The sequence below is a fragment of the Macaca fascicularis genome, chromosome 5 (genome assembly GCF_037993035.2).
Source record: "Macaca fascicularis isolate 582-1 chromosome 5, T2T-MFA8v1.1".
NCBI lineage: Eukaryota > Metazoa > Chordata > Mammalia > Primates > Cercopithecidae > Macaca > Macaca fascicularis.
In genome coordinates, this window is record NC_088379.1 from 124,462,381 (window position 1) to 124,482,243 (window position 19,863).

The 19,863-nt window shown below is 37.4% G+C and overlaps 1 protein-coding gene across 2 annotated transcripts in view; it reads left to right on the top strand.

Moving 5' to 3' along the window:
* MYOZ2 (myozenin 2) overlaps window positions 1-16,912 on the top strand; it is a 48,622-nt gene extending 31,710 nt beyond the window's left edge. For both annotated transcript variants that reach the window (XM_045392816.1, XM_005555800.3), the window contains one exon: window positions 16,487-16,912. In XM_045392816.1, the coding sequence (XP_045248751.1) occupies window positions 16,487-16,721 (235 nt within the window). In that variant the 3' untranslated portion in view covers window positions 16,722-16,912. The remainder of the gene's footprint in view (window positions 1-16,486) is intronic.
* The last annotated feature ends 2,951 nt before the right edge of the window (window positions 16,913-19,863 follow it).

Consider the following 19,863-nt stretch of genomic DNA (forward strand, 5'->3'; position numbering starts at 1 on the left):
GCTTGGCTTCAAAGTTTCAAAGAACAAGCTAACTCTCTCGCTGGAAACTAATGTAGCTGGTGAATTTGAGTTGAGTTGAAGCCAATGCTCATTTACCATTCTGAAAATTCCAGGGCCCTTAAGAATCGTGCTAAATCTCTGTCTGTGCTTTATAAATGGAACAACAAAGCCTAAATGACAGCACATCTGTTTGCAGCATGGCTTACCAAATATTTTAAGCCTACTGTCAAGACCTATTGCTCAGAAAAGAATATTCTTTTCAATTTATTACTGTTTATTGACAATGAACCTGGTCACCCAAGAGCTCTGATAGTAATGTACAAGGAGATTAATGTGTTTTTTTTTTTTTTTTTGAGATGGAGTCTCGCTCTGTTGCCCAGGCTGGGGTGCTATGGTGCGATCTTGGCTCACTGGAAGCTCCACCTCCCAGGCATGCCATTCTCCTGCCTCAGGCTCCTGAGTAGCTGGGACTACAGGCGCCCGCCACCACACCCAGCTAGTTTTTTTTTGTATTTTAGTAGAGAAGGGGTTTCACCATGTTAGCCAGGATGATCTCAATCTCCTGACCTCGTGATCCACCCACCTCGATCTCCCAAAGTGCTGGGATTATAGGCATGAGCCACCGTGCCCGGCCTAATGTTTTTTATGCCTGTTGACACAACATCCATCTGGTAGCCCATGGATCAAGAAGTAATTTTGACTGTCAAGCCTTATTATTTAAGAAACACATTTCGTAGGCTATAGCTGCTAATAGAAAGGGATTCCTCTGATTGATCTGGGCAAAGTAAATTGGAAACCTTCTGAAAAGAACTTACCATTCTAGATGCCATGAAGATTATTTGTGACCATGGAAGGAAGGCAAAATATTAACATTAACGGGAGTTTGGAAAAAGTTCACTCCAACTTTAAAGTCATGGTTGACTTTAAGGGGTTCAAGACTTCAATGGAGGAAGTAAATACAGATCTGGTGGAAACAGTAAGACAACTAAAGTTAGAAGTGGAGTGTAAAGATGTGACTGAATTGCTACAATCTCATTAAAAACAAACAAACAAACAAAAAAACAAAAAACACCTGAGCAAATCAGGAGTTGCTTCTTATGAATAAGCCAAGAAAGTGGTTTCTTGAGATGGTATCTACCCCTGCTGAAGATGCTGTGAATATTGTTGACATGACAACAAAATATTCAGAATATTCCCTAAACTTAGTTGATAAGGCAGTAGCAGGATTGGAGAAGATTGACTCCAATTTTGAAATAAGTTCTACTGTGGGTAAAATGCTACCAGACAGTATGATATGCTACAAAGAAATTTTTCATGAAAGGAAGAATCGATTGATGCAGCAAACATCATTGTTGTCTTATTTTAATAAATTGCCACAATCAATCCAACATTCAGCAATCACCACCCTGATCAGTTGGCAGCTATCAACAATAAGGCAAACATTCCACCAACAAAAAATTTCAACTTACTGAAGGCTCAGATGACCATTAGCATTTATTAGCAATAAAGTATTTGAAATTAAGGTATGTACTTTGTTTTTGAGACATATTGTTCTTAAGGACACAACGATATTAGATACTTAATGGACTACAATACAGTGTAAACATAACTTTTATATATGCTGGGAAATAAAAAATTTCATGCGACTTCCTCTATTGTGATACTCTCTTGCAGTAGTCTGGAACCAAACCTACAATATCTCCAAAGTATGCCTGTAATTATATCTTTGGCTTCAATGCTTGCTAAATGAATAAGCCCAAAGGAATTACATAGGTAAGATTTTCACATCCAGCTATGGCAGACTACTTTATATTAGAACAACTTCATAAAAATAACCAGAAAAGCTAGTTTTAAAAAATGAGTTTTAAAAATGGTTTAAAAGCTGCCAAGGAAGTGAGTACTTGAGGGCCAAGTTTCTGGAGATGAGGGAAATTTCGAGATTTTAACCCAACATGTGGTACCACTTTTCTGCTTGAGGCACTTGTTGATTCATCAGCAACGCTAAAAGGCTAAAAAGCTGAGTAAACCTTTTGGCAGCCTCAAGTCTGGGAAGACCAAATAGGAGTACAGGGTCTTCCAAGGAGGAGGGCTCTTGGTAAATATTCCATACTTTCAGCTGGGAGTCCTAAAGGGCTATACCATTGGAATAAAGGTGAACAAGTAATACATCAGCCTTCATAAAACTAAATATTGCTCTCAATCAACAAAATCTTAGATTAGATAAAGGCTATCTCCCCTAAATCAAACTGCCTTGCTCTGACAAAAATGAATCCCTTCTAGAAAGAAGATGACACCTCTTAAGGACTTAAATCAGCCTATAGGTTTTTTAAAAAATATTTTTTGTTGTTGTTGTCATGGTGATGGTGATATACACATAACATAAAATGAACTATCTTAATCACTTTAAGCATACAGTTCAGTGGTATTCAGTACAATACTTCATAACATCGTGCCACCATCACCATCATCCCTCTCCATAACTCTTCAGCTGGTAAAACTGAAACTCTGTACCCATTAAACAATAACTCCCCATTCCCTCTCTGCCACCATCAATTCCTGACAACCACAATTCTACTTTCTGTCTCTATGATTTTTATCACTTTAAGGGCCTTGTATAAATAGAATCCTACAGTCTCTGTTTTTTGTGGCTGGCTTATTTCACTTAGTATAATGTCCTCATGTTAAAAAAAATTCATAAGCTTATATTACTATAAAAGTCAAAATATTGACTACCTCTAGGGGCTAGAGGGTATTGTGATTGGGCAGGGACCATGGAGAGAGCTCTGGAGTAGCTCTTGATATGCTTAGTCCTTTCCAAGATTATTCATTGCATAGACATTATATACACTTTCTTAAGTTTTCTGTACCTGTGTTATGTTAAATAATAGAAATATTTTTAAAATTCCGTAAATGGAATTAATAGCAGATTAGACATAGCTGAAGAGAGAATTGCCAAATTGAGGCAGAAAGTGTTCAAGCTGCAACATGGAGAAAATAGGATTTAAGAAGCAGAAAAACAGCAGAAGACATACTTGGATCAGTAATAAAAATGCCAATATATGTGTGTCGTTGGAACCTCAGAAGGGAGTGAGAGAGAGAAGCAATATTGAAAGAATTAATAGCATAGGATTTTTCAAAGTTGACAAAAGACATCAAGCTTCAAGTTCAAGAAGTACTACACCACCCAAGAAGGGTAAATGCAAAGTAAACCACACAAAAGGCACATGATTGTAAAATAAAGACAATTAAGAAAATCTTAAAGCAAAGGAATAATAGACACATTATCTTAAAATGAGTAAAAATAAGACAGTTGATTTTCCAACTGAAATGATGGGAGAGAGTGGATTAACACTTTTAAAATAATGAAATAAATAACAGCTGACCTGTAGTTCTATATCCAGTGAAAATATTATTTAAAGGAAAAGTTAAAACATACTTACATAAACATTTTCAGAGAAAGATGCTATTTGTTTACCCCTGCCAAACAATAATACAAGAATAATAAAATGGATAAGTATAGGAAAAGAAAAATAAAGATGTCATTATTCACAAATGACATGATTATGTCCATAGAAAATTTAAGAGAAGCTACCAGTAAATCATTAGGATTAATAAGTGAATTTAGGGAGAGCACAGAATAAAAGGTCATCATTAATAGTTATTTTTATATACCAGCAATAATTAGAAAATAAATAGTATTAATTAACTTTTACCTTATGATTTGTGCACTTTTTGTACTTACACTTCAATAAAATTTTTATTTCAAAAAAATCACATAGGCAAAATAATCTCAATAGGTATCTGGGTCTTTATAAACTAAATGTGACAAAAGCTATTCTTTGAATTAGTCCAGAACAAAATCTAGTCATTTAAAATAGAGGCTAAAATGATTTTCAGGTATAAAATAATTTTCAAGTTATTATTTTCAATTTATTATTTTCCCTGTTGTAGGTTAACATGATTTTATTTTATCAAACCACTCAAAATTATAAGCAAACCATTTGGCCAAAGATTTAATTTGTCATACAACTATTATACATATATATTGTTAATAACATATTTTATTTTCTAATTATTAAACTGATTATTAAATAATTTAACATAATATTACAAGAAGACTTTATTCTGATATATCTATTTTTCATATTTTTTAAACACACACACACACACACAACCAGAAGAAAGAGACAAAAGAAAGAAGCAAGCAATTTGCAGTTATTTCCAAAGTCCTTGCAAAGAGTACAATAACACTGTTTGGTAGTTTACATTATGATACATATTTATTAGATATTGCTGATAAAGCCTAGAGAGGTAAGATATAGTCAAATGGCATTCGGCAATGTTAATGATTGGATGAAAATTGGCTCCTAAGTCTAATCACATTTTCAAAATGGCCCAGAGTTTAATTCAACTTTGAATTTTTGTAGTGCCTCTGAGTGTATTCAAATTTTATGTTACATTCAAATATTATATTAAACCCATGAGAAAAAGTAAACCAGGAGCAAGGAGGCTTGTAACCCCGCAAAGGGTTCTCCTTTCCCCCTGCCTAGACAGAGCTGATTTGTCAAGACAGGAGAATTGCAATAGAGTTTAACTCACACAGAGCTGGTGGCATGATGGGAGACCAGAGTTTCATTATTACTGAAACCAGTCTCCCTGGGGATCAGGCTTTTTAAGGAAACTTTGGTAGGTAGTGGGGATAGTGAGTCAGGAGTGCTGATTGGTCAGGTGGGAGATGAAATCATAGTGAGCCGAAGCTGTCCTCTCAGGCTGAATCAGTTCCTGGGGGCCACAAGACCAGATGAGCCAGTTTATTGATCTGAGTGGTGCCAGCTGATCCATCGACATCGAGTACAGTGTTTACAAAATATCTCAAGCGCTGTTCTAGGGTTTTACCATAGTGATGTTATCCCCAAGGAGCAATTTGGGGAGGGTCAGAATCTTGCAGTCTCCAGTTGCAAGACTCTGAAGCCATAACTTCTGATCTTGTGGCTGATTTGTTAGTTCTGCAAGAGCAATCTAGTCCCTAGGTAGGAAGGGGATTTGTTTTGGGAAAGCGCTGTTATCGTCATTGTTTCACAGTTAAACCATAAGTTTCTCCCAAAGTTAGTTTGGCCTATTCCCAGGAATGGACGAGGAACAGCTTGGAGGTTAGAAGCAAGATGGAGTCAGGTAAGATCTCTTTCACTGCTATAATTTTGTCAGTTATAATTTTGCAAAGGCAGTTTCCGATTCCCAGTTCTGCTTCAAAAAGCTGTATGACTTCGGGTATGTCACTTAACCTCTTATCTTAATTTCTTCATCTGCAAAATAAACTCTATAATGATATGATTAAGTAACTTTAAATATAGTATATTCATTAGCTGTTTAGTAGAATAATTTATTTTAACTTTTATATAATTTTACCTACTTTACCTTATAGAATAATTAGCAATTATTATAGATGTATTATATATCCAGCACTATTAATTTTCACAAATGTAATCCATCACTGACCCATCAAAATAAACAAGAAAGTATCTATTAACTGTGAATCTGAATGAAACAGGCTTATTCTTCACTACATAGATGACGAAATAGAAAAATCATTTTAAGTCAGACCTAGGTTTAAAGAATTTCTGTGATATGGGAATTGGGGAGGTAGATGCACAGGTAGTTTTCAGTAGACTATTTTAAATCTTTCATTGGAAATGTTTGCTTCACTAACTTTGACTTAAACTTGAAACTATTTTCAGGGATCTTAAAAATTTTATCAGTAGTCTCTCACTTTGAAAACTTAACATCTCTGTTAATGTACTCTCTTTTAATTTGTGTGTTGAGGGCAATCAAATTCAAACAAACAGGATGTAGCCTCAATGGTGCCAAAGAAAACTGCTTTCCAAACAGCAGCTCTTCACTGTATCTGTGGTAGGAGATGGGAGGTGGGTGATAAAACGGAAGGAAATGTTTTCATTTATAAGAGAAGAAAATGACCTACAAATTTGTAGGAAAAAAAAAAAAACAGAACTGGATAAAAAGGGGAAAAGCAATCCACTAAATGCCAACCCAAATATGGTATTTTAGTGCACAGGGATGTATCTTCTTTGATGTAATTCAGAAAACAAAATAACTGAATAAATTCATTTCTGGAATAAATACAAGATTAATTGATCAATTTTTGCTTAAATCTAGAAATGTTCAATTGCAGTCTCTTGCATCTAATGGATAACTATTCATTCTTAAAATCCAAATAATGGGCCAGGTGCAGTGGGTCACACCTGTAATCCCAGCACTTTGGGAGGCTGGGGCAGGTGGGGTTAGGAGTTCGAGACCACTCTGGCCAACATGGTGAAACTCTGTTTCTACTAAAAATACAAAAATTAGCCAGGCATCTGTAATCCCAGGTACTTGGGAGGCTGAGGCAGGAGACTCATTTGAACCCAGGAGACAGAGGTTGCTGTGAGTCGAGATTGTCCCCCTGCACTCCAGCCTGGGTGACAGAGTGAGGCTCCATCTCAAAAAAAAAAAAAAAGAAAAAAAAATTCAAGTAATGGTTGTGTGACCAATTGCATAGGGCCCCACGTTGATTTATCTCAAAGGGCCATTTGGTTTGATGCTCTGCTGTTTCTTTCTTCAAATTTCTAATAATTTCTGAACAAGGGGCATTGTGTTTTTATTTAGCACTGGGTTCTAAAAATTAGGTAGCTGGTCTGGATCTTGAGCTCAAAAGTGAAGCAGTGTGCTCTGACCCATCAGGTAGGCTAAGGTGTTTTTTACCCTAGGCTCCTCTGCACTCAGGACATTCTTCTCTTAGAGTAACTAAGAATAACTAGCTTATTCCATGTTGTATTTTTCCTCATGTTTTACCATCTTTGAGTTCATTGAGGTTAAGATCTACAATTTTTTTCGTGTTTGATTCCCTAGCATGCAGCATTGTATCTAGACATGCTAAGAAATCAGTAATTTGTTGCATGAATAAATGGGTGAATCAACCATTGAACAAACCTTTTTTTTTTTTTTTTTTTAAGACAGAGTTTCACTCTTGTCGCTCAGGCTGGAGTGCAGTGGCACAATCTTGGCTTACTGCAACCTCCACCTCCTGGATTCAAATGATTCTCCTGCTTCAGCCTCCGGAGTAGCTGGGATTACAGGCACCTGCCACCACACCCAGCTAATTGTATTTTTAGTAGAGACAGGGTTTCACCATGTTGGCCAGGCTGATCACAAGCTCCCTACCTTGGGTGATCTGCCCACCTCGGCCTCCGAAAGTACTGGGATTACAGGCATGAGCCACCGTGCCTGGCCCTGAACAAACTATGGATATACAATGGCAAGATTTTAAAATGATAAAATATCATCTTGAACATCTGGGATAAGAAGTGTTCTTTTGTACTGAATCACATTTGAGTCATAAAGACTCCTCAGTTACTAAACCAGATAACAAAATGTGGGATCTTGAATCATCTAGTTTGTAAGAGAGATTAATTTGAAAAAGAACTTTAAGAACTTAGATTATCATTAGGTACTTTGTGATAATTAAACTTCATAAGGCATAGTAATGATGGAAGCTAATTTATTGAGTGGGGACTACATATCAGGCATGGTTTTAAGTGCTTTTCAAACTCTATCAGTATGGGAATTACCTTGAGCTCTTGTCAAAGTGCAGATGCCATTTTAGTAAGTTTAGGTTGTGTCTAAGATTCTGTAGTTCTAACCAGTTCCCACATGAAGCCAGTGCTGCTAACTGTGACCACACACTGAGTACTGGGAGACAGAGTTTGCAGTGAGCCGAGATCATGCCACTGCACTCCGTCTGGTGACAAGAGTGAGACTCTGTCTCAAAAAAACAAAAAAAGTTTGTTCTTTATTTCAATAATGCTTCAGTTACACATACCAAAATGACGCCATTTTTAAAAGTCCATCAATCCCTTTGCTCACAATTTCTACCTAGACAAATTTTGTAGTTCACCATTATGATCATTCCATTTTACACACATCTCATCTTCCTCTCATCTCTCTCCAAATGTTGTACCCAACTGCTAAAGTTCCAATTCTGATTAAGTCCAGAATCCATCTACTTTGCACTCATATTTAAGCAGCTGACTGTGGCTGAATAAAAACACATAGTTTTGCTGTCTCCGCTTAAAATGATTGCCACAAATCTCAGCACTGCCAGACAATCCAACAACATTCTCTAGCAAGTTCAGTTTGTCAACCTCCTAGAAGACAATTCACACTTTCTCCCCTCTCAATAAACATCCTATACCTCACCCTACTTCTCACTGTCAACCGATGGGATCACTTTTTATTTTTCAAAAGAAAGTGGAAGCAAATTGGAAGAGACCTACCTTACCTTCTCATTAACAAATTTGCCAGTTGAGTGCATTCAGACCCACACAGTCTGCCTTTTCTCTTAAAGAGCTGATGAGTTGCCTGCCTTGTTCCTAAAGTCAGCCCCTCTAATTGCATACTGATTCCCAATCCCTCTCATCCACCCTGGGGTTTATCCTGCAATCATTCCTTCTCTTGCTGCATCATTTATTTTTCTTTCTATTGGGTTATTCCTATCAGCATACAAACATATTAAAATGCCTCTCATCTTTAATAAAAATCTCTTTTCCCCAGGCTCCCTTCCAATTACCTCAAATTTCTATGCTTTTTCTTGACAGTAAAAAGTCCTCAAAGATTGTCTATATTTATTGTCTCTATTTCCTAATGTCACGTTCTCTCTTGAATTCATTTTAATCAGGACTGCATCCCACCGTTCCATTTAAAGAGCTAATCCCCATGTTATCACATCCAATGGTGAATTCTCAGTGATCAATTTCCTCAACTTCACAGCAGTATGTGAAATGGCTGATCATTCTCCCTTCCAAGAAATAATTTTGTTCCTTGGCTTTTTGATCATCAGACTTCCCAGATCTTTTTCCTTCTCAGCCTTCATTGCTGGCTCCTTCCTTTCCAAACTCCATGTTAGGCACCAGCTTCTCTTTATTTACACCCATTCCGGGCTGTGATAGTATGCAGTTCCGAGATTCTAAATGTCACCTACGTGCTGATAATTTCAGGCTAGCTAGTCTTTTTTTGCTTTTTAGGAAAGGAATTAATTCATAATATTATAAGGTAATGAAAAAAAGAGCTATGAAGAAAAATAAAGGAGAATGAGTAGATGAGAGTTTGTTTTATGTATCCATATCACTGTTGAATTTTAGTCCAGGAGAAAGAGTACTATTTAAATAAATTTTCAGGAAGTGCTCTGTGAGATAACATTTTAGCAAAACTCTGAAAGATGTGAAGGAATGATCTTCAGAAAAAGGCAGAGCTTCACTCTGCCACTGGACATCACCAATAGGATGGGTAACAAACATACAAAAATTAACATGTCAAATGAAACTCGATCTCTAGGTCTAAATCGGCTCCTTTCCCTATCTGCCTCATCTCAGTAAATTGCATATTTATATTCTCTGTTGCTCACATAAACAATCTAGGACCTACCCTTAATTCATTTTTACCTTATACTCTATACCATCAGCAAAATCCTATTAGGTCTATTTATTTATTTATTTATTTCAGACAGAGCCTCGCTCTATCACCCAGGCTGGAGTGCCGTGGTGCAGTCTCAGCTCATGGCAATCTCTGCCTCCTGGACTCAAGTGATTCTCCTGCCTCAGCCTCCCTAGTAGGTGGGACCATAGGCATCCATCACCTCGCCTGGCTAATTTTTGTATTTTTAGTAGAAACAGAGTTTTGTCATGTTGGCCAGGCTGGTCTCGAACTTCAGACCTCAGGTGATCCACCTGCCTCGGCCTCCCAAAGTGTTGGGATTACAGGCGTGAGCCACTGCGCCTGGCTCTTCGGTCTATTTTCAAATTACATTCATCCTAGAACAAACTGCCATCATTTCTTATTTTCATTACTGCAAAAGCTTTCAGGTCGGACTTGGTGCTTTCACTCTTGCTCTCCTTTAAGCTGTTCTCCACGGAACAGCCAGAAAGAAGGCATTTAGAAATGAAAATCAGGTCACGTACCCTTCCAACTAAAAACTTTGTAACTGTTACACATAAAATACAATCCAAACTTGTTATCATGGCCTGGAAGACCTCACAGTCCTGGCCCCATCTGTCTCTGGCTACATCTTGTATGGTTTTCCTCAAGCTCACCCAGCTGTATCCACACTGGGCTTCTACTGTTTCTTACATAATAGACTCCTTCTCATCTTGAGGCCTTTGTGCTTGTTTCCTTAGGCCTGAAATGTTTTCCTCAGATTTTCAGTAGATCATTCCTTCACATCTTTCAGAGTTTTGCTAAAATGTCATCTCACAGAGCACTTCCTGAAAATTTATTTAAATAGTACTCTTTCTCCTGGACTAAAATTCAACAGTGATATGGATACATAGAACAAACTCTCATCTACTCATTCCCCTTTATTTTTCTTCATAGCTCTTTTTTTCATTACCTTATAATATTATGAATTTATCTATTCCTTTCCTAAAAGTGAGTGTCCCTATCTACAGGGTAGGCACCCACAGAGAGCTGCAACTTTATCTGTTTTATTCAACATTATGATCTTAGTGTAAGTCTTAGTTTGAGCTGCTGTAACAAAATACCTTAGACTGGATAATTTATAAAGAACAGAAATTTATTTCCTCACAGTTCTGGAGCTTGGGAAGTCCAAGATCAAAATGCCAGCATTTGGTATCTGGTGAGGGTCTTTGCCTCACATGGCAAAAGAAGTGAACACTGTGTTCTCACATCATGGACAGGAGAAGGGCAAAAAAAGGCTTAAGCTAATTCCTTCTAGTCTCTTTATAAGGCACTAATCCATTCATGAGGGCAGCGCCCTCATGACTCAGTACAAGGGCTCTACCTCTTAATACCACCACAGTAAGGATTAAGTTTCAACACATAATTTTTGGGAGACATTCAGATCATAGCAACATCTAAAACTGTAGCTGGCACATAGTAGGCACACATTAAATATGTATATTAAAAGGTGAATGGATTTTACATAATGATTGGGGAAACCTGTGCTGTGTATGTCAAGTAATTCACCTTTGATCAAGGTGGTATTTCAGGATAGCTAGTCTGACTCCTGAATCCCATCTCTTAGACTGTTCTATTTTATTTTTTGTTCAATGCTCTATAAATTCTACCTTGTTTACTTTTATAGCCTTTGGTGATCTGGAGAGAAGAAATCCTGTCTTAACTTCTACCCATCATTGTTGTTAGATTAGTCAACTGTATATATGAATGATATCCCTAATAATTAAATTCAAGAACAAAGCAATAGCTTCTGATTCCCACCTATGCATGGGAGGATGAGAAATATGCCCTCTTTACTCTACCCTCATCCCCTGCCTGCCAGCTAATACTTGTTAATTTAATCTGCAAACTACTATTTGCCTTTCTGTCATATAAATATTTTAAACTAGATATTCTTTTCCAAGAATAGCAGCTTGCATTGGTATTTAATTTTCATGATCATATATATTTTTTTGAGATGGAGTTTTGCTCTTGTCACCCAGGCTGGAGTGTGGTGGCACGATTTCAGCTCACTGCAACCTCTGCTTCCTGGGTTCAAGCGATTCATCTTGCCTCAGCCTCCTGAGTAGCTGGGATTACAGGCTCCTGTCCCCACACTCAGCTAATTTTTGTATTTTTTTAAGTAAAGATGGGGTTTCACTATGTTGGCCAGGCTGGTTTCGAACTACTGACCTCAGGTGATCCACTTGCCTCGGCCTCCCAAAGTGCTAGGATTATAGGCGTGAGCCATTGTGCCCAGCCTATGACCACATTTTTAAAGTGGCTTTTATTCTCATTGCCATCACTTTTTATATTATGCTTCTTGAGTTATTTATTTAAAAGTTATCTGGAATATGTCTTCAAGTAATTCTCTTAGGAAAGGAACACCAATCTAAGTCCATGCATATCTGTAATACATATATATATATTTTCTACGTAATTTAGTATACCTTTCTTATGAAAAATAACATAAAATTTTATTATTTTCTCAATAGATTGAAAGTTCTTTGAGAGTAAAAACCATGACTTTCATTTCCATTTACTTGCTTCCAGCATATTCCTGGAAAATAGTTGCTATTCAAAACAGCCATTTGGTTTCCTTAGATGGATAAAATATCTGTGATGGACTCATATTAACTTACTACAAAAACTGTGGCATAGCACTGAAAAGGTGGAATTTGGAGGGTATTTTTGAGGAGTATGTATGTATTAAACATTCTGCAGGCAAGAGCCCAGAACTTAATACATACAGAAGAGAACGAACAACTATAAGTTACATACATGAAAAAAAGAACATAAATTTAGCAAATTTGGAATCTGATTTAATTTATATAAACTGAATTTTAGGAAAAGTATTATTATCATAAAACTGTAAATATTGCAGGGTTCAAAAAGTACACTGAAGGACAGAGTATCCGGTAAATATTATAAAACAAGATTTTATTGTTTTAGAAGTTTGATAGTAAATTTTCAAATCAACATACAAAATTTCAAGTTTTAGGCTTCTGACCTAACCTAATACAGTATTCATAAGCTTTTGGGATTATTTTCTCCACTGTGCATAATAAAAACTTTTTAAAAGAGGAAAGTGTCAAATTATTGCAAGTTAAAAGCAACAGAAAACATTTCTCATGACACTGAAATAATTTTGAAACAAAATGTGACACAGTTCACCTGCAGTTCTCACAGTCTATGTTAACTGTTGTCAGCAACAAACATATTTAACTCCTAGCACATTGGTTGGATAAAGGATGTAATGCCTGATGCTTGAAGTATTGTTCGCTTTACTCTACTTCCAGCAGTCTGAGTGCTTCTTACACAGGCCTTTCTAGTGAATTAAGTCTCCTTCTGCATCCCCAACCTGTATCATGGTACCTCAGGAAGGACAGAGTAGTTCTCAATGACAAAAAGGCAACTTCTAATAAGGAAGTTGCATGACACTGTAATACAATGGTCCCCAACATTTTTGGCACCAGGGACCAGTGGAAAACAATGTTTCCGTGGAAGACAATGTGTTCGTGGAAGACGATGCTTCCGAGAATGGGGGAAGGGGTGTAGGGATGGCGGAGTAGGGGGGGAGATGGTTTTGGGATAAAACTATTCCACTTCAGATCATCAGGTATTAGTTAGATTCTCATAAGGAACCTGCAACCTAGATCCTTCACATGCAAAGTTCACAATACGGTTTGCACTTCTGTGAGAATCTAATGCCCCTGCTGACCTGACAGGAGGTGGAGCTCAGGTGGAAATGCTCACTCACTCTCCGCTCACCTCCTGCTGTGTGGCCTGGTTCCTAACAGGCCATAGGTGGTTGGTCTGCGGCCTGAGGGTTGGGGACCCTTACTGTAACAGATGCAATGGGAATATACAAAAGAAATTGAATATGACTTTCCTTTTTACAGACTAAAATCTATTAGGGAGGGAAAATTTAATTGAAACGAAAGTAACAGAATCAAATTTGTAGCATACTCTACATATTTATGTTTTTATTAATTCTTAAAAAAACACACACAGAAATTAAGGTAGTCAAGAAAGATAGCAGAGTGATTGAGCTACAAAGAAAATAAGATCTCTTCCATGTTTTAAATAATCTTCACAATATTAGAGAATCTATATAGGCTTGCCAGGTCCTATGGTACAATGCATTATGTAAGTATATTGTAATGAATTACAAAGATACATCAAAGAGAATTCCAATCTTTTTAGAGTACAATCTGGTAAGAAAAAAGGCAGACATACCAATGGATATAATGAAAGCCACTTGCATATAAAATAGGATCACAGGGGAGGTGAAAATAGAAGTCATGGAAACTTCAGAGTGGAAAGCTTACTTCTGGCTGTGGTAAATTGGGAAAGCTTCAAGAAGAAAGTTAAATGTGAATTAGGGCTTAAAGGGGATTTAGAAACATAGTTGTAAATATTAGAGTACTCCAAGCAGAGAAAGAGAGGGAAAAAAAGAGTATGAGTAGAGGCAGTGAGGTAAGAGAGCATAAATGCAAAGAGCAAGCAGTTAAAGGATGCGTGAAAGTGAATAGGGCAAAACCTGCATGACTGACCTCTCCACTGGGATGTCTAATCATGTTTTCCACCCACACACCAACTCTGTTCTTTTCTGTCTTCCACCAGCCAGTTGCTAAAACTCTAAACATAGGAGTTTTCATTGATTTTTCTATTTTCCTCATAGTTTTAATCCAATTTATCAGCAAATCCTGTTGACTCTACCTTTAAAGCACATCCTGAACCCACCCGCTTCTTTCCATCTTTCCATAAAATACATGAAATACAAGTCATCATTTCTTGCTTGAGTTATTGCAATAGCTTCCCTCCTTCCACTGTTGTCTTTTTTTTTTTTTGAGACTGAGTTTCACTCTTGTTGTCTAAGCTGGAGTGCAATGGCACGATCTCGGCTCACTGAAACCTCCACCTCCTGCGTTCAAGGGATTCTCCTGCCTCAGCCTCCCAAGTAGCTGGGATTACAGGCATGTGCCACCATGCTCAGCTCATTTTCTTGTATTTTTAGTAGAGATGGGTTTCTCCATGTTGGTCAGGCTGATCTCGAACTCCTGACCTCAGGTGATTCATTTGCCTTGGCCTCCCAAAGTGCTGGGATTACAGGTGTGAACCACTGGCACTGTTGTCTTCTTATAATCTGTTCACACAGCAATAGCAGCCAGAATGATCCTTATGAAATGTAATTAGGTTATATACTCTCCTGCTTACCATCCTACAATGGTTGCCCTTCACATTTAGAAGGAAATCCATATTCCTTATTTAGAAAAAGTCCCACCCAACTTTACATCTCTGTCCCCTCTTCCCTCTGCCCCACCCTCACCCACTAGTCTAGGAACATAAGCCTTCTTTGTTTCCTTGAACACGCCAACATTATTTCTGCCTTAGGGTTCTTGGCATTAGCTATCCTGTCTACTGGAAATGCTGATGTACTTTAGCCATACTGTACATGTTTAACTTCTGTCCTTCAGATGGCTATTTAAATGTCGCCTCTTCAGAAAAGTCTTCCCTGGTGATTCAATCTGAAGTAACTTTTTAGTATTTCAGTTGTTCAGTATTACAACACCCTATTTTAACTTTATGCATAGCTGCTATCACCATTAGATATTTTTGCATATAGTTATGTTTAGGGTCTATCTCTTTCACTAGAATGTAAGAACTAAGACTTTGATTATACTGCTCACTTGAAGCTGTGTCTGGCACTGAATGAGTAATCAAATGCTTAAATCAAAGAGAAAAAGTTATATGGGCTCTTGAATGACAAGATAAAGAAGTTGGGCTTTATTCAGAAGACAAATGGAAGAATGCTAAGGTTTTTGAGGTAGAAAGATGCAACAGACATACTTTTTGCCCTAAAAGAGTTTATAATTCACAGATAACCGAAACAGATAATCCATATTCTTAAAAGGAGAAGCTCAATACAAAGTACCATTTCATTAGTAGCAAATGACTGACATAGAACAATTGATGCTACAGGAATGTGGCTAAGAATGTGGGCAGGGATAGTTTGAAGGAAGTTAGAACTGCAAGGCTATAGGACATTCATAAGTGGAAAAGTCAGGGAGGAAATTGCCTCTCTTTTATTTTCCTTTTCTTTCCTCTTCCCCCCTCTCCCCTCCCCTCTCCTCCCCTCCCCTTCCCTTTCCTTTCTTTTTTTTTCCCTTTCCTTTCCCTTCTCCTTTCCTTCTTTCTTTCTTTTTTTCTGAGATGAGGTCTTGCTATGTCATCCAGGCTGGTCTCAAACACCTGGGCTCAAGTGATTCTCCTGTTTCAGCATCCCAGGTACTTGGGATTACAGGTGTGAGCCACTGCACCCAGAAGGGAATATCTTTCTTTCTTTTTCTTTTTTTTTTTTTTTTTGAGACAGGTTTTACTTTGTCACCCAGGCTAGAATGCAGTGGCATGATCTTGGCTTACTGCAACCTCCGCCTCCTGGGTTCAAGTAATTCTCCTGCCTCAGCCTCCTGAGTAGCTGGGATTTCAGTTGCCTGCCACCATGCCCAGCTAATTTTTGTATTTTTAGTAGAGACAGGATTTTGCCATGTTGGCCAGGCTGGTCTCGAACTCCTGACCTCAGGTGATCCTCCTGCCTCAGCCTCCCAAAGTAAGCCAGCACATCCGGCCTAGAAATATCTTGAATAGGGGAAATATTGTTGGTAAAAGTACAAAGGCAAGACATGTCTGTAATGAACTCAGTGTACAGGGAATAGATTAGTCCAAAACTAACAGTATATACAAAGGAACTTCAATGAATTTGTTATCAATATTTGGTTTTTCATAAAAGCATGGTCTTTAAAGTAGAAATGCTTGCCTCAGAGGTCAGAAAATGGCAATCATTCATAGAGTGTAAGTAAGCCCATAAAATCATGAATTAAACCCATAAAATCATGCCTATAAAATCATGAAATTGTTTTCTATTTTGACAAATAAATTTGAATATTAATTAAGATCCGTTTTCTTTTTTTATTTCCCACAGAGTTGCCACCCCATTTGGAGGTTTTGAAAAAGCATCAAAAATCGTTAAATTTAAAGTTCCAGATTTTGAGCTACTATTGCTAACAGATCCCAGGTTTATGTCCTTTGTCAATCCCCTTTCTGGCAGACGGTCCTTTAATAGGACTCCTAAGGGATGGATATCTGAGAATATTCCTATAGTGATAACAACTGAACCTACAGATGATACCACCATACCAGAATCAGAAGACCTATGAAAAGAAAGTTGTATGTGCCACATAAAACTCTGAATATAAAAGTTGCTGTTTTACTATTTTAATTACTGGCAAAGCCACTTGCATTTTTCATTAGTAGCAATAATAGCAATTTAGTGATTTTCCTTTTGTGACATTCAATTTCAATCTCAGATCAAATACTAATAAACATTTAGAAATCTTACTTTAAAAAACTTATAACTCACTTGTCTTCATTCATAATTTTGTTTTCACCTCGTTTAAAGAATCTAGACATTTTATTGCAATAGTTCAGTTGGAAAAGTAATTGACAAAGAGTTTCACCTTTGTCTCATTTTATATGATTTATTGCAGGGTAAGTTTTTCAAGTAGAATCTAGAATTAAAATACAGGAGAGATATGAAGACTTATTCAGAGTTTCATCTAAGGGATGAAAGCTATGGAAGATGATGTGCAAATGTTACTGATGGAGAAAAGGGTTGGGTGTGTCCTTTCTGGTGACCATGAGAAAATAATATGTCTTGATGAAGTCTTTTCATTAGTCACTCTTAGAATTCTAAAGTGCTTTGCACTTTTCAATATGTTTTGAATCATTAGGTAATTATTCTGGATGATATTCTCCTAAGTTCAATTCAGTTATTATATTCATTTAGCATTAAGTCAAGGATATTGAGAGACAATGACTCAAGGGACATCATAGTACTATAGTTTTAAGGACCAAGGTGTACCCAAAATTCAAGTTTCACAAATTCCAATGCTGTGCATTGATTATGTTCAACTTTATGTGTGCATTTTTAGAAGAGTAAGAACAAATAAAGTACGCACTAATATACATATAAATACATACATGTATGTGAGAGAAGGAAAGAGTAATTTGAATTGGCAGCTTTTTTTGCTAAATCTTTAAATTCTGTTAAAATCCTCAAGTAACTGGGGAGTACATGCTTTAAGACACAACCAAGGCCGGGCGCGGTGGCTCAAGCCTGTAATCCCAGCACTTTGGGAGGCCGAGACGGGCGGATCACGAGGTCAGGAGATCGAGACCATCCTGGCTAACCCGGTGAAACCCCGTCTCTACTAAAAAATACAAAAAAACTAGCCGGGCAAGGCGGCGGGCGCCTGTAGTCCCAGCTACTCAGGAGGCTGAGGCAGGAGAATGGCGTGAACCCGGGAGGCGGAGCTTGCAGTGAGCTGAGATCCCGCCACTGCACTCCAGCCTGGGCGACAGAGCGAGACTCCGTCTCAAAAAAAAAAAAAAAAAAAAAGACACAAACAAAAACAAAGGGCATGAAAGTATCTGAAAGCAATGTAGCACACATCTATCATAATATATGTAATATACTGACATAGAAGACTCAAACTAAACTAATATGAAGTTATAGTTATATCTTAAAATATGATTAAGGAAGTATGTGACATATAACTTATAGAAATCAGTTTCAATTTCTCCCATTTCAATTCAGTTAAGAGTTCTGTGATAGATGTTTATAGCAGAGAGGAAACGTCTCATCAATAGAAAACTGTCTATCAGATAAAGTTTAGGAGATAGGAAGAAGGACTGTGTATAGTAATGAAAATACCAAGTTGCAACATTACATACTTAGAAAACAAATCTCTGTTTGTAGTGTGGAAATTGGTGACTGCTTTAATCATTGTCTAGACTTTTAAGTAGAAAAATTTTAAAAATTTGCTTATGAAAATATAACCCCTAGAAAGTAACAATGACAAAGTATTATATTTATACACACTATTGTAGAGAATTTGTATATTTTTAAATATGTCTTAAGATATCTTAATTTTATTTATAAGTTTTGGTGTTTAACTGTTTTAAAATGATCATGTTGGCATCTGTGATAAGCTATCATTGAGGCTCCCATCATGCCATTTTTTGTTCATTTTAATCTTTAAAAAATAAAAATTAGGCATATTCATTATGCATTTTGATGAAATGGTTTAGTTCTTTATTAACATCATGAAATGAGTCATTATTTTTAACGAAAATGAAATCTTTTGCATTGTTTCAACCATTTCCAAATATAAACTGTATGATTACTGTCCCTATTCTGCCAACCACTGAAAGTAGAGGCCAGCAATAAAGTATGTTAGCTACAGAACAGTACTCCCCGGTATCATAAAAGATAACTTAAAAAGAAAAATCCTAGCCAGGTGCGGTGGCTCACGCCTGTAATCCCAGCACATTGGGAGGCCAAGGCAGGTGGATCACGAGGTCAGGAGATTGAGACCATCCTGGATAACACGGTGAAACCTTGTCTCTACTAAAAATACAAAAAATTAGCCAGGCGTGGTGGCAGGTGCCTGTAGTCCCAGCTACTCAGGAGGCTGAGGCAGGAGAATGGCATGAACTCGGGAAGCAGAGCCTGCAGTGAGTCGAGATCGTGCCACTGCACTCCAGCCTGGGCGACAGAGCAAGACTCCGTCTCAAAAGAAAAAAAAGGAAAATCCTAAGTGATACTCATTGTTTTAAAAAGATTGGGTAGGAAAAGAAAAAACAATCTTCTGTTCACTATTGTATTTCTTTCTTTCTTGGAAGTGTCTATTAATTCTATCTCAGCTGACACCTTTAGAAAGGCCAACATTTCACTCTGGTTATTACACAATTCAGAATTCAAAAGGAATTTTGAATGGGTTTTGATTAACCTGAAAAATAGCTAAATCTTTCAAAGTCAAAAGAAATATGACAGTCCCAGCACTTTTGGAGGCCAAGGCGGGTGGATCACGAGGTCAGGATATCGAGACCATCCTGGATAACACCGTGAAACCCTGTCTCCACTAAATATACAAAAAATGAGTTAGGCGTGGTGGCAGGTGCCTGTAGTCCCAGCTACTCGGGAGGCTGAGGCAGGAGAATGGCATGAACTCGGGAAGCAGAGCCTGCAGTGAGCCGAGATCGCACCACTGCACTCCAGCCTGGGTGACAGAGCGAGACTCTGTCTCAAAAGAAATAAAAGGAAAATCCTAAGTGATACTCATTGTTTTAAAAAGATTGGGTAGAAAAAGGAAAAATAACCTTCTGTTCACTATTGTATTTCTTTCTTTCTTGGAAGTGTCTATTATAAATTCTATCTCAGCTGACACCTTTAGAAAGGCCAACATTTCACTCTGGTTGTTACACAATTCAGAATTCAAAAGGAATTTCGAATGGGGT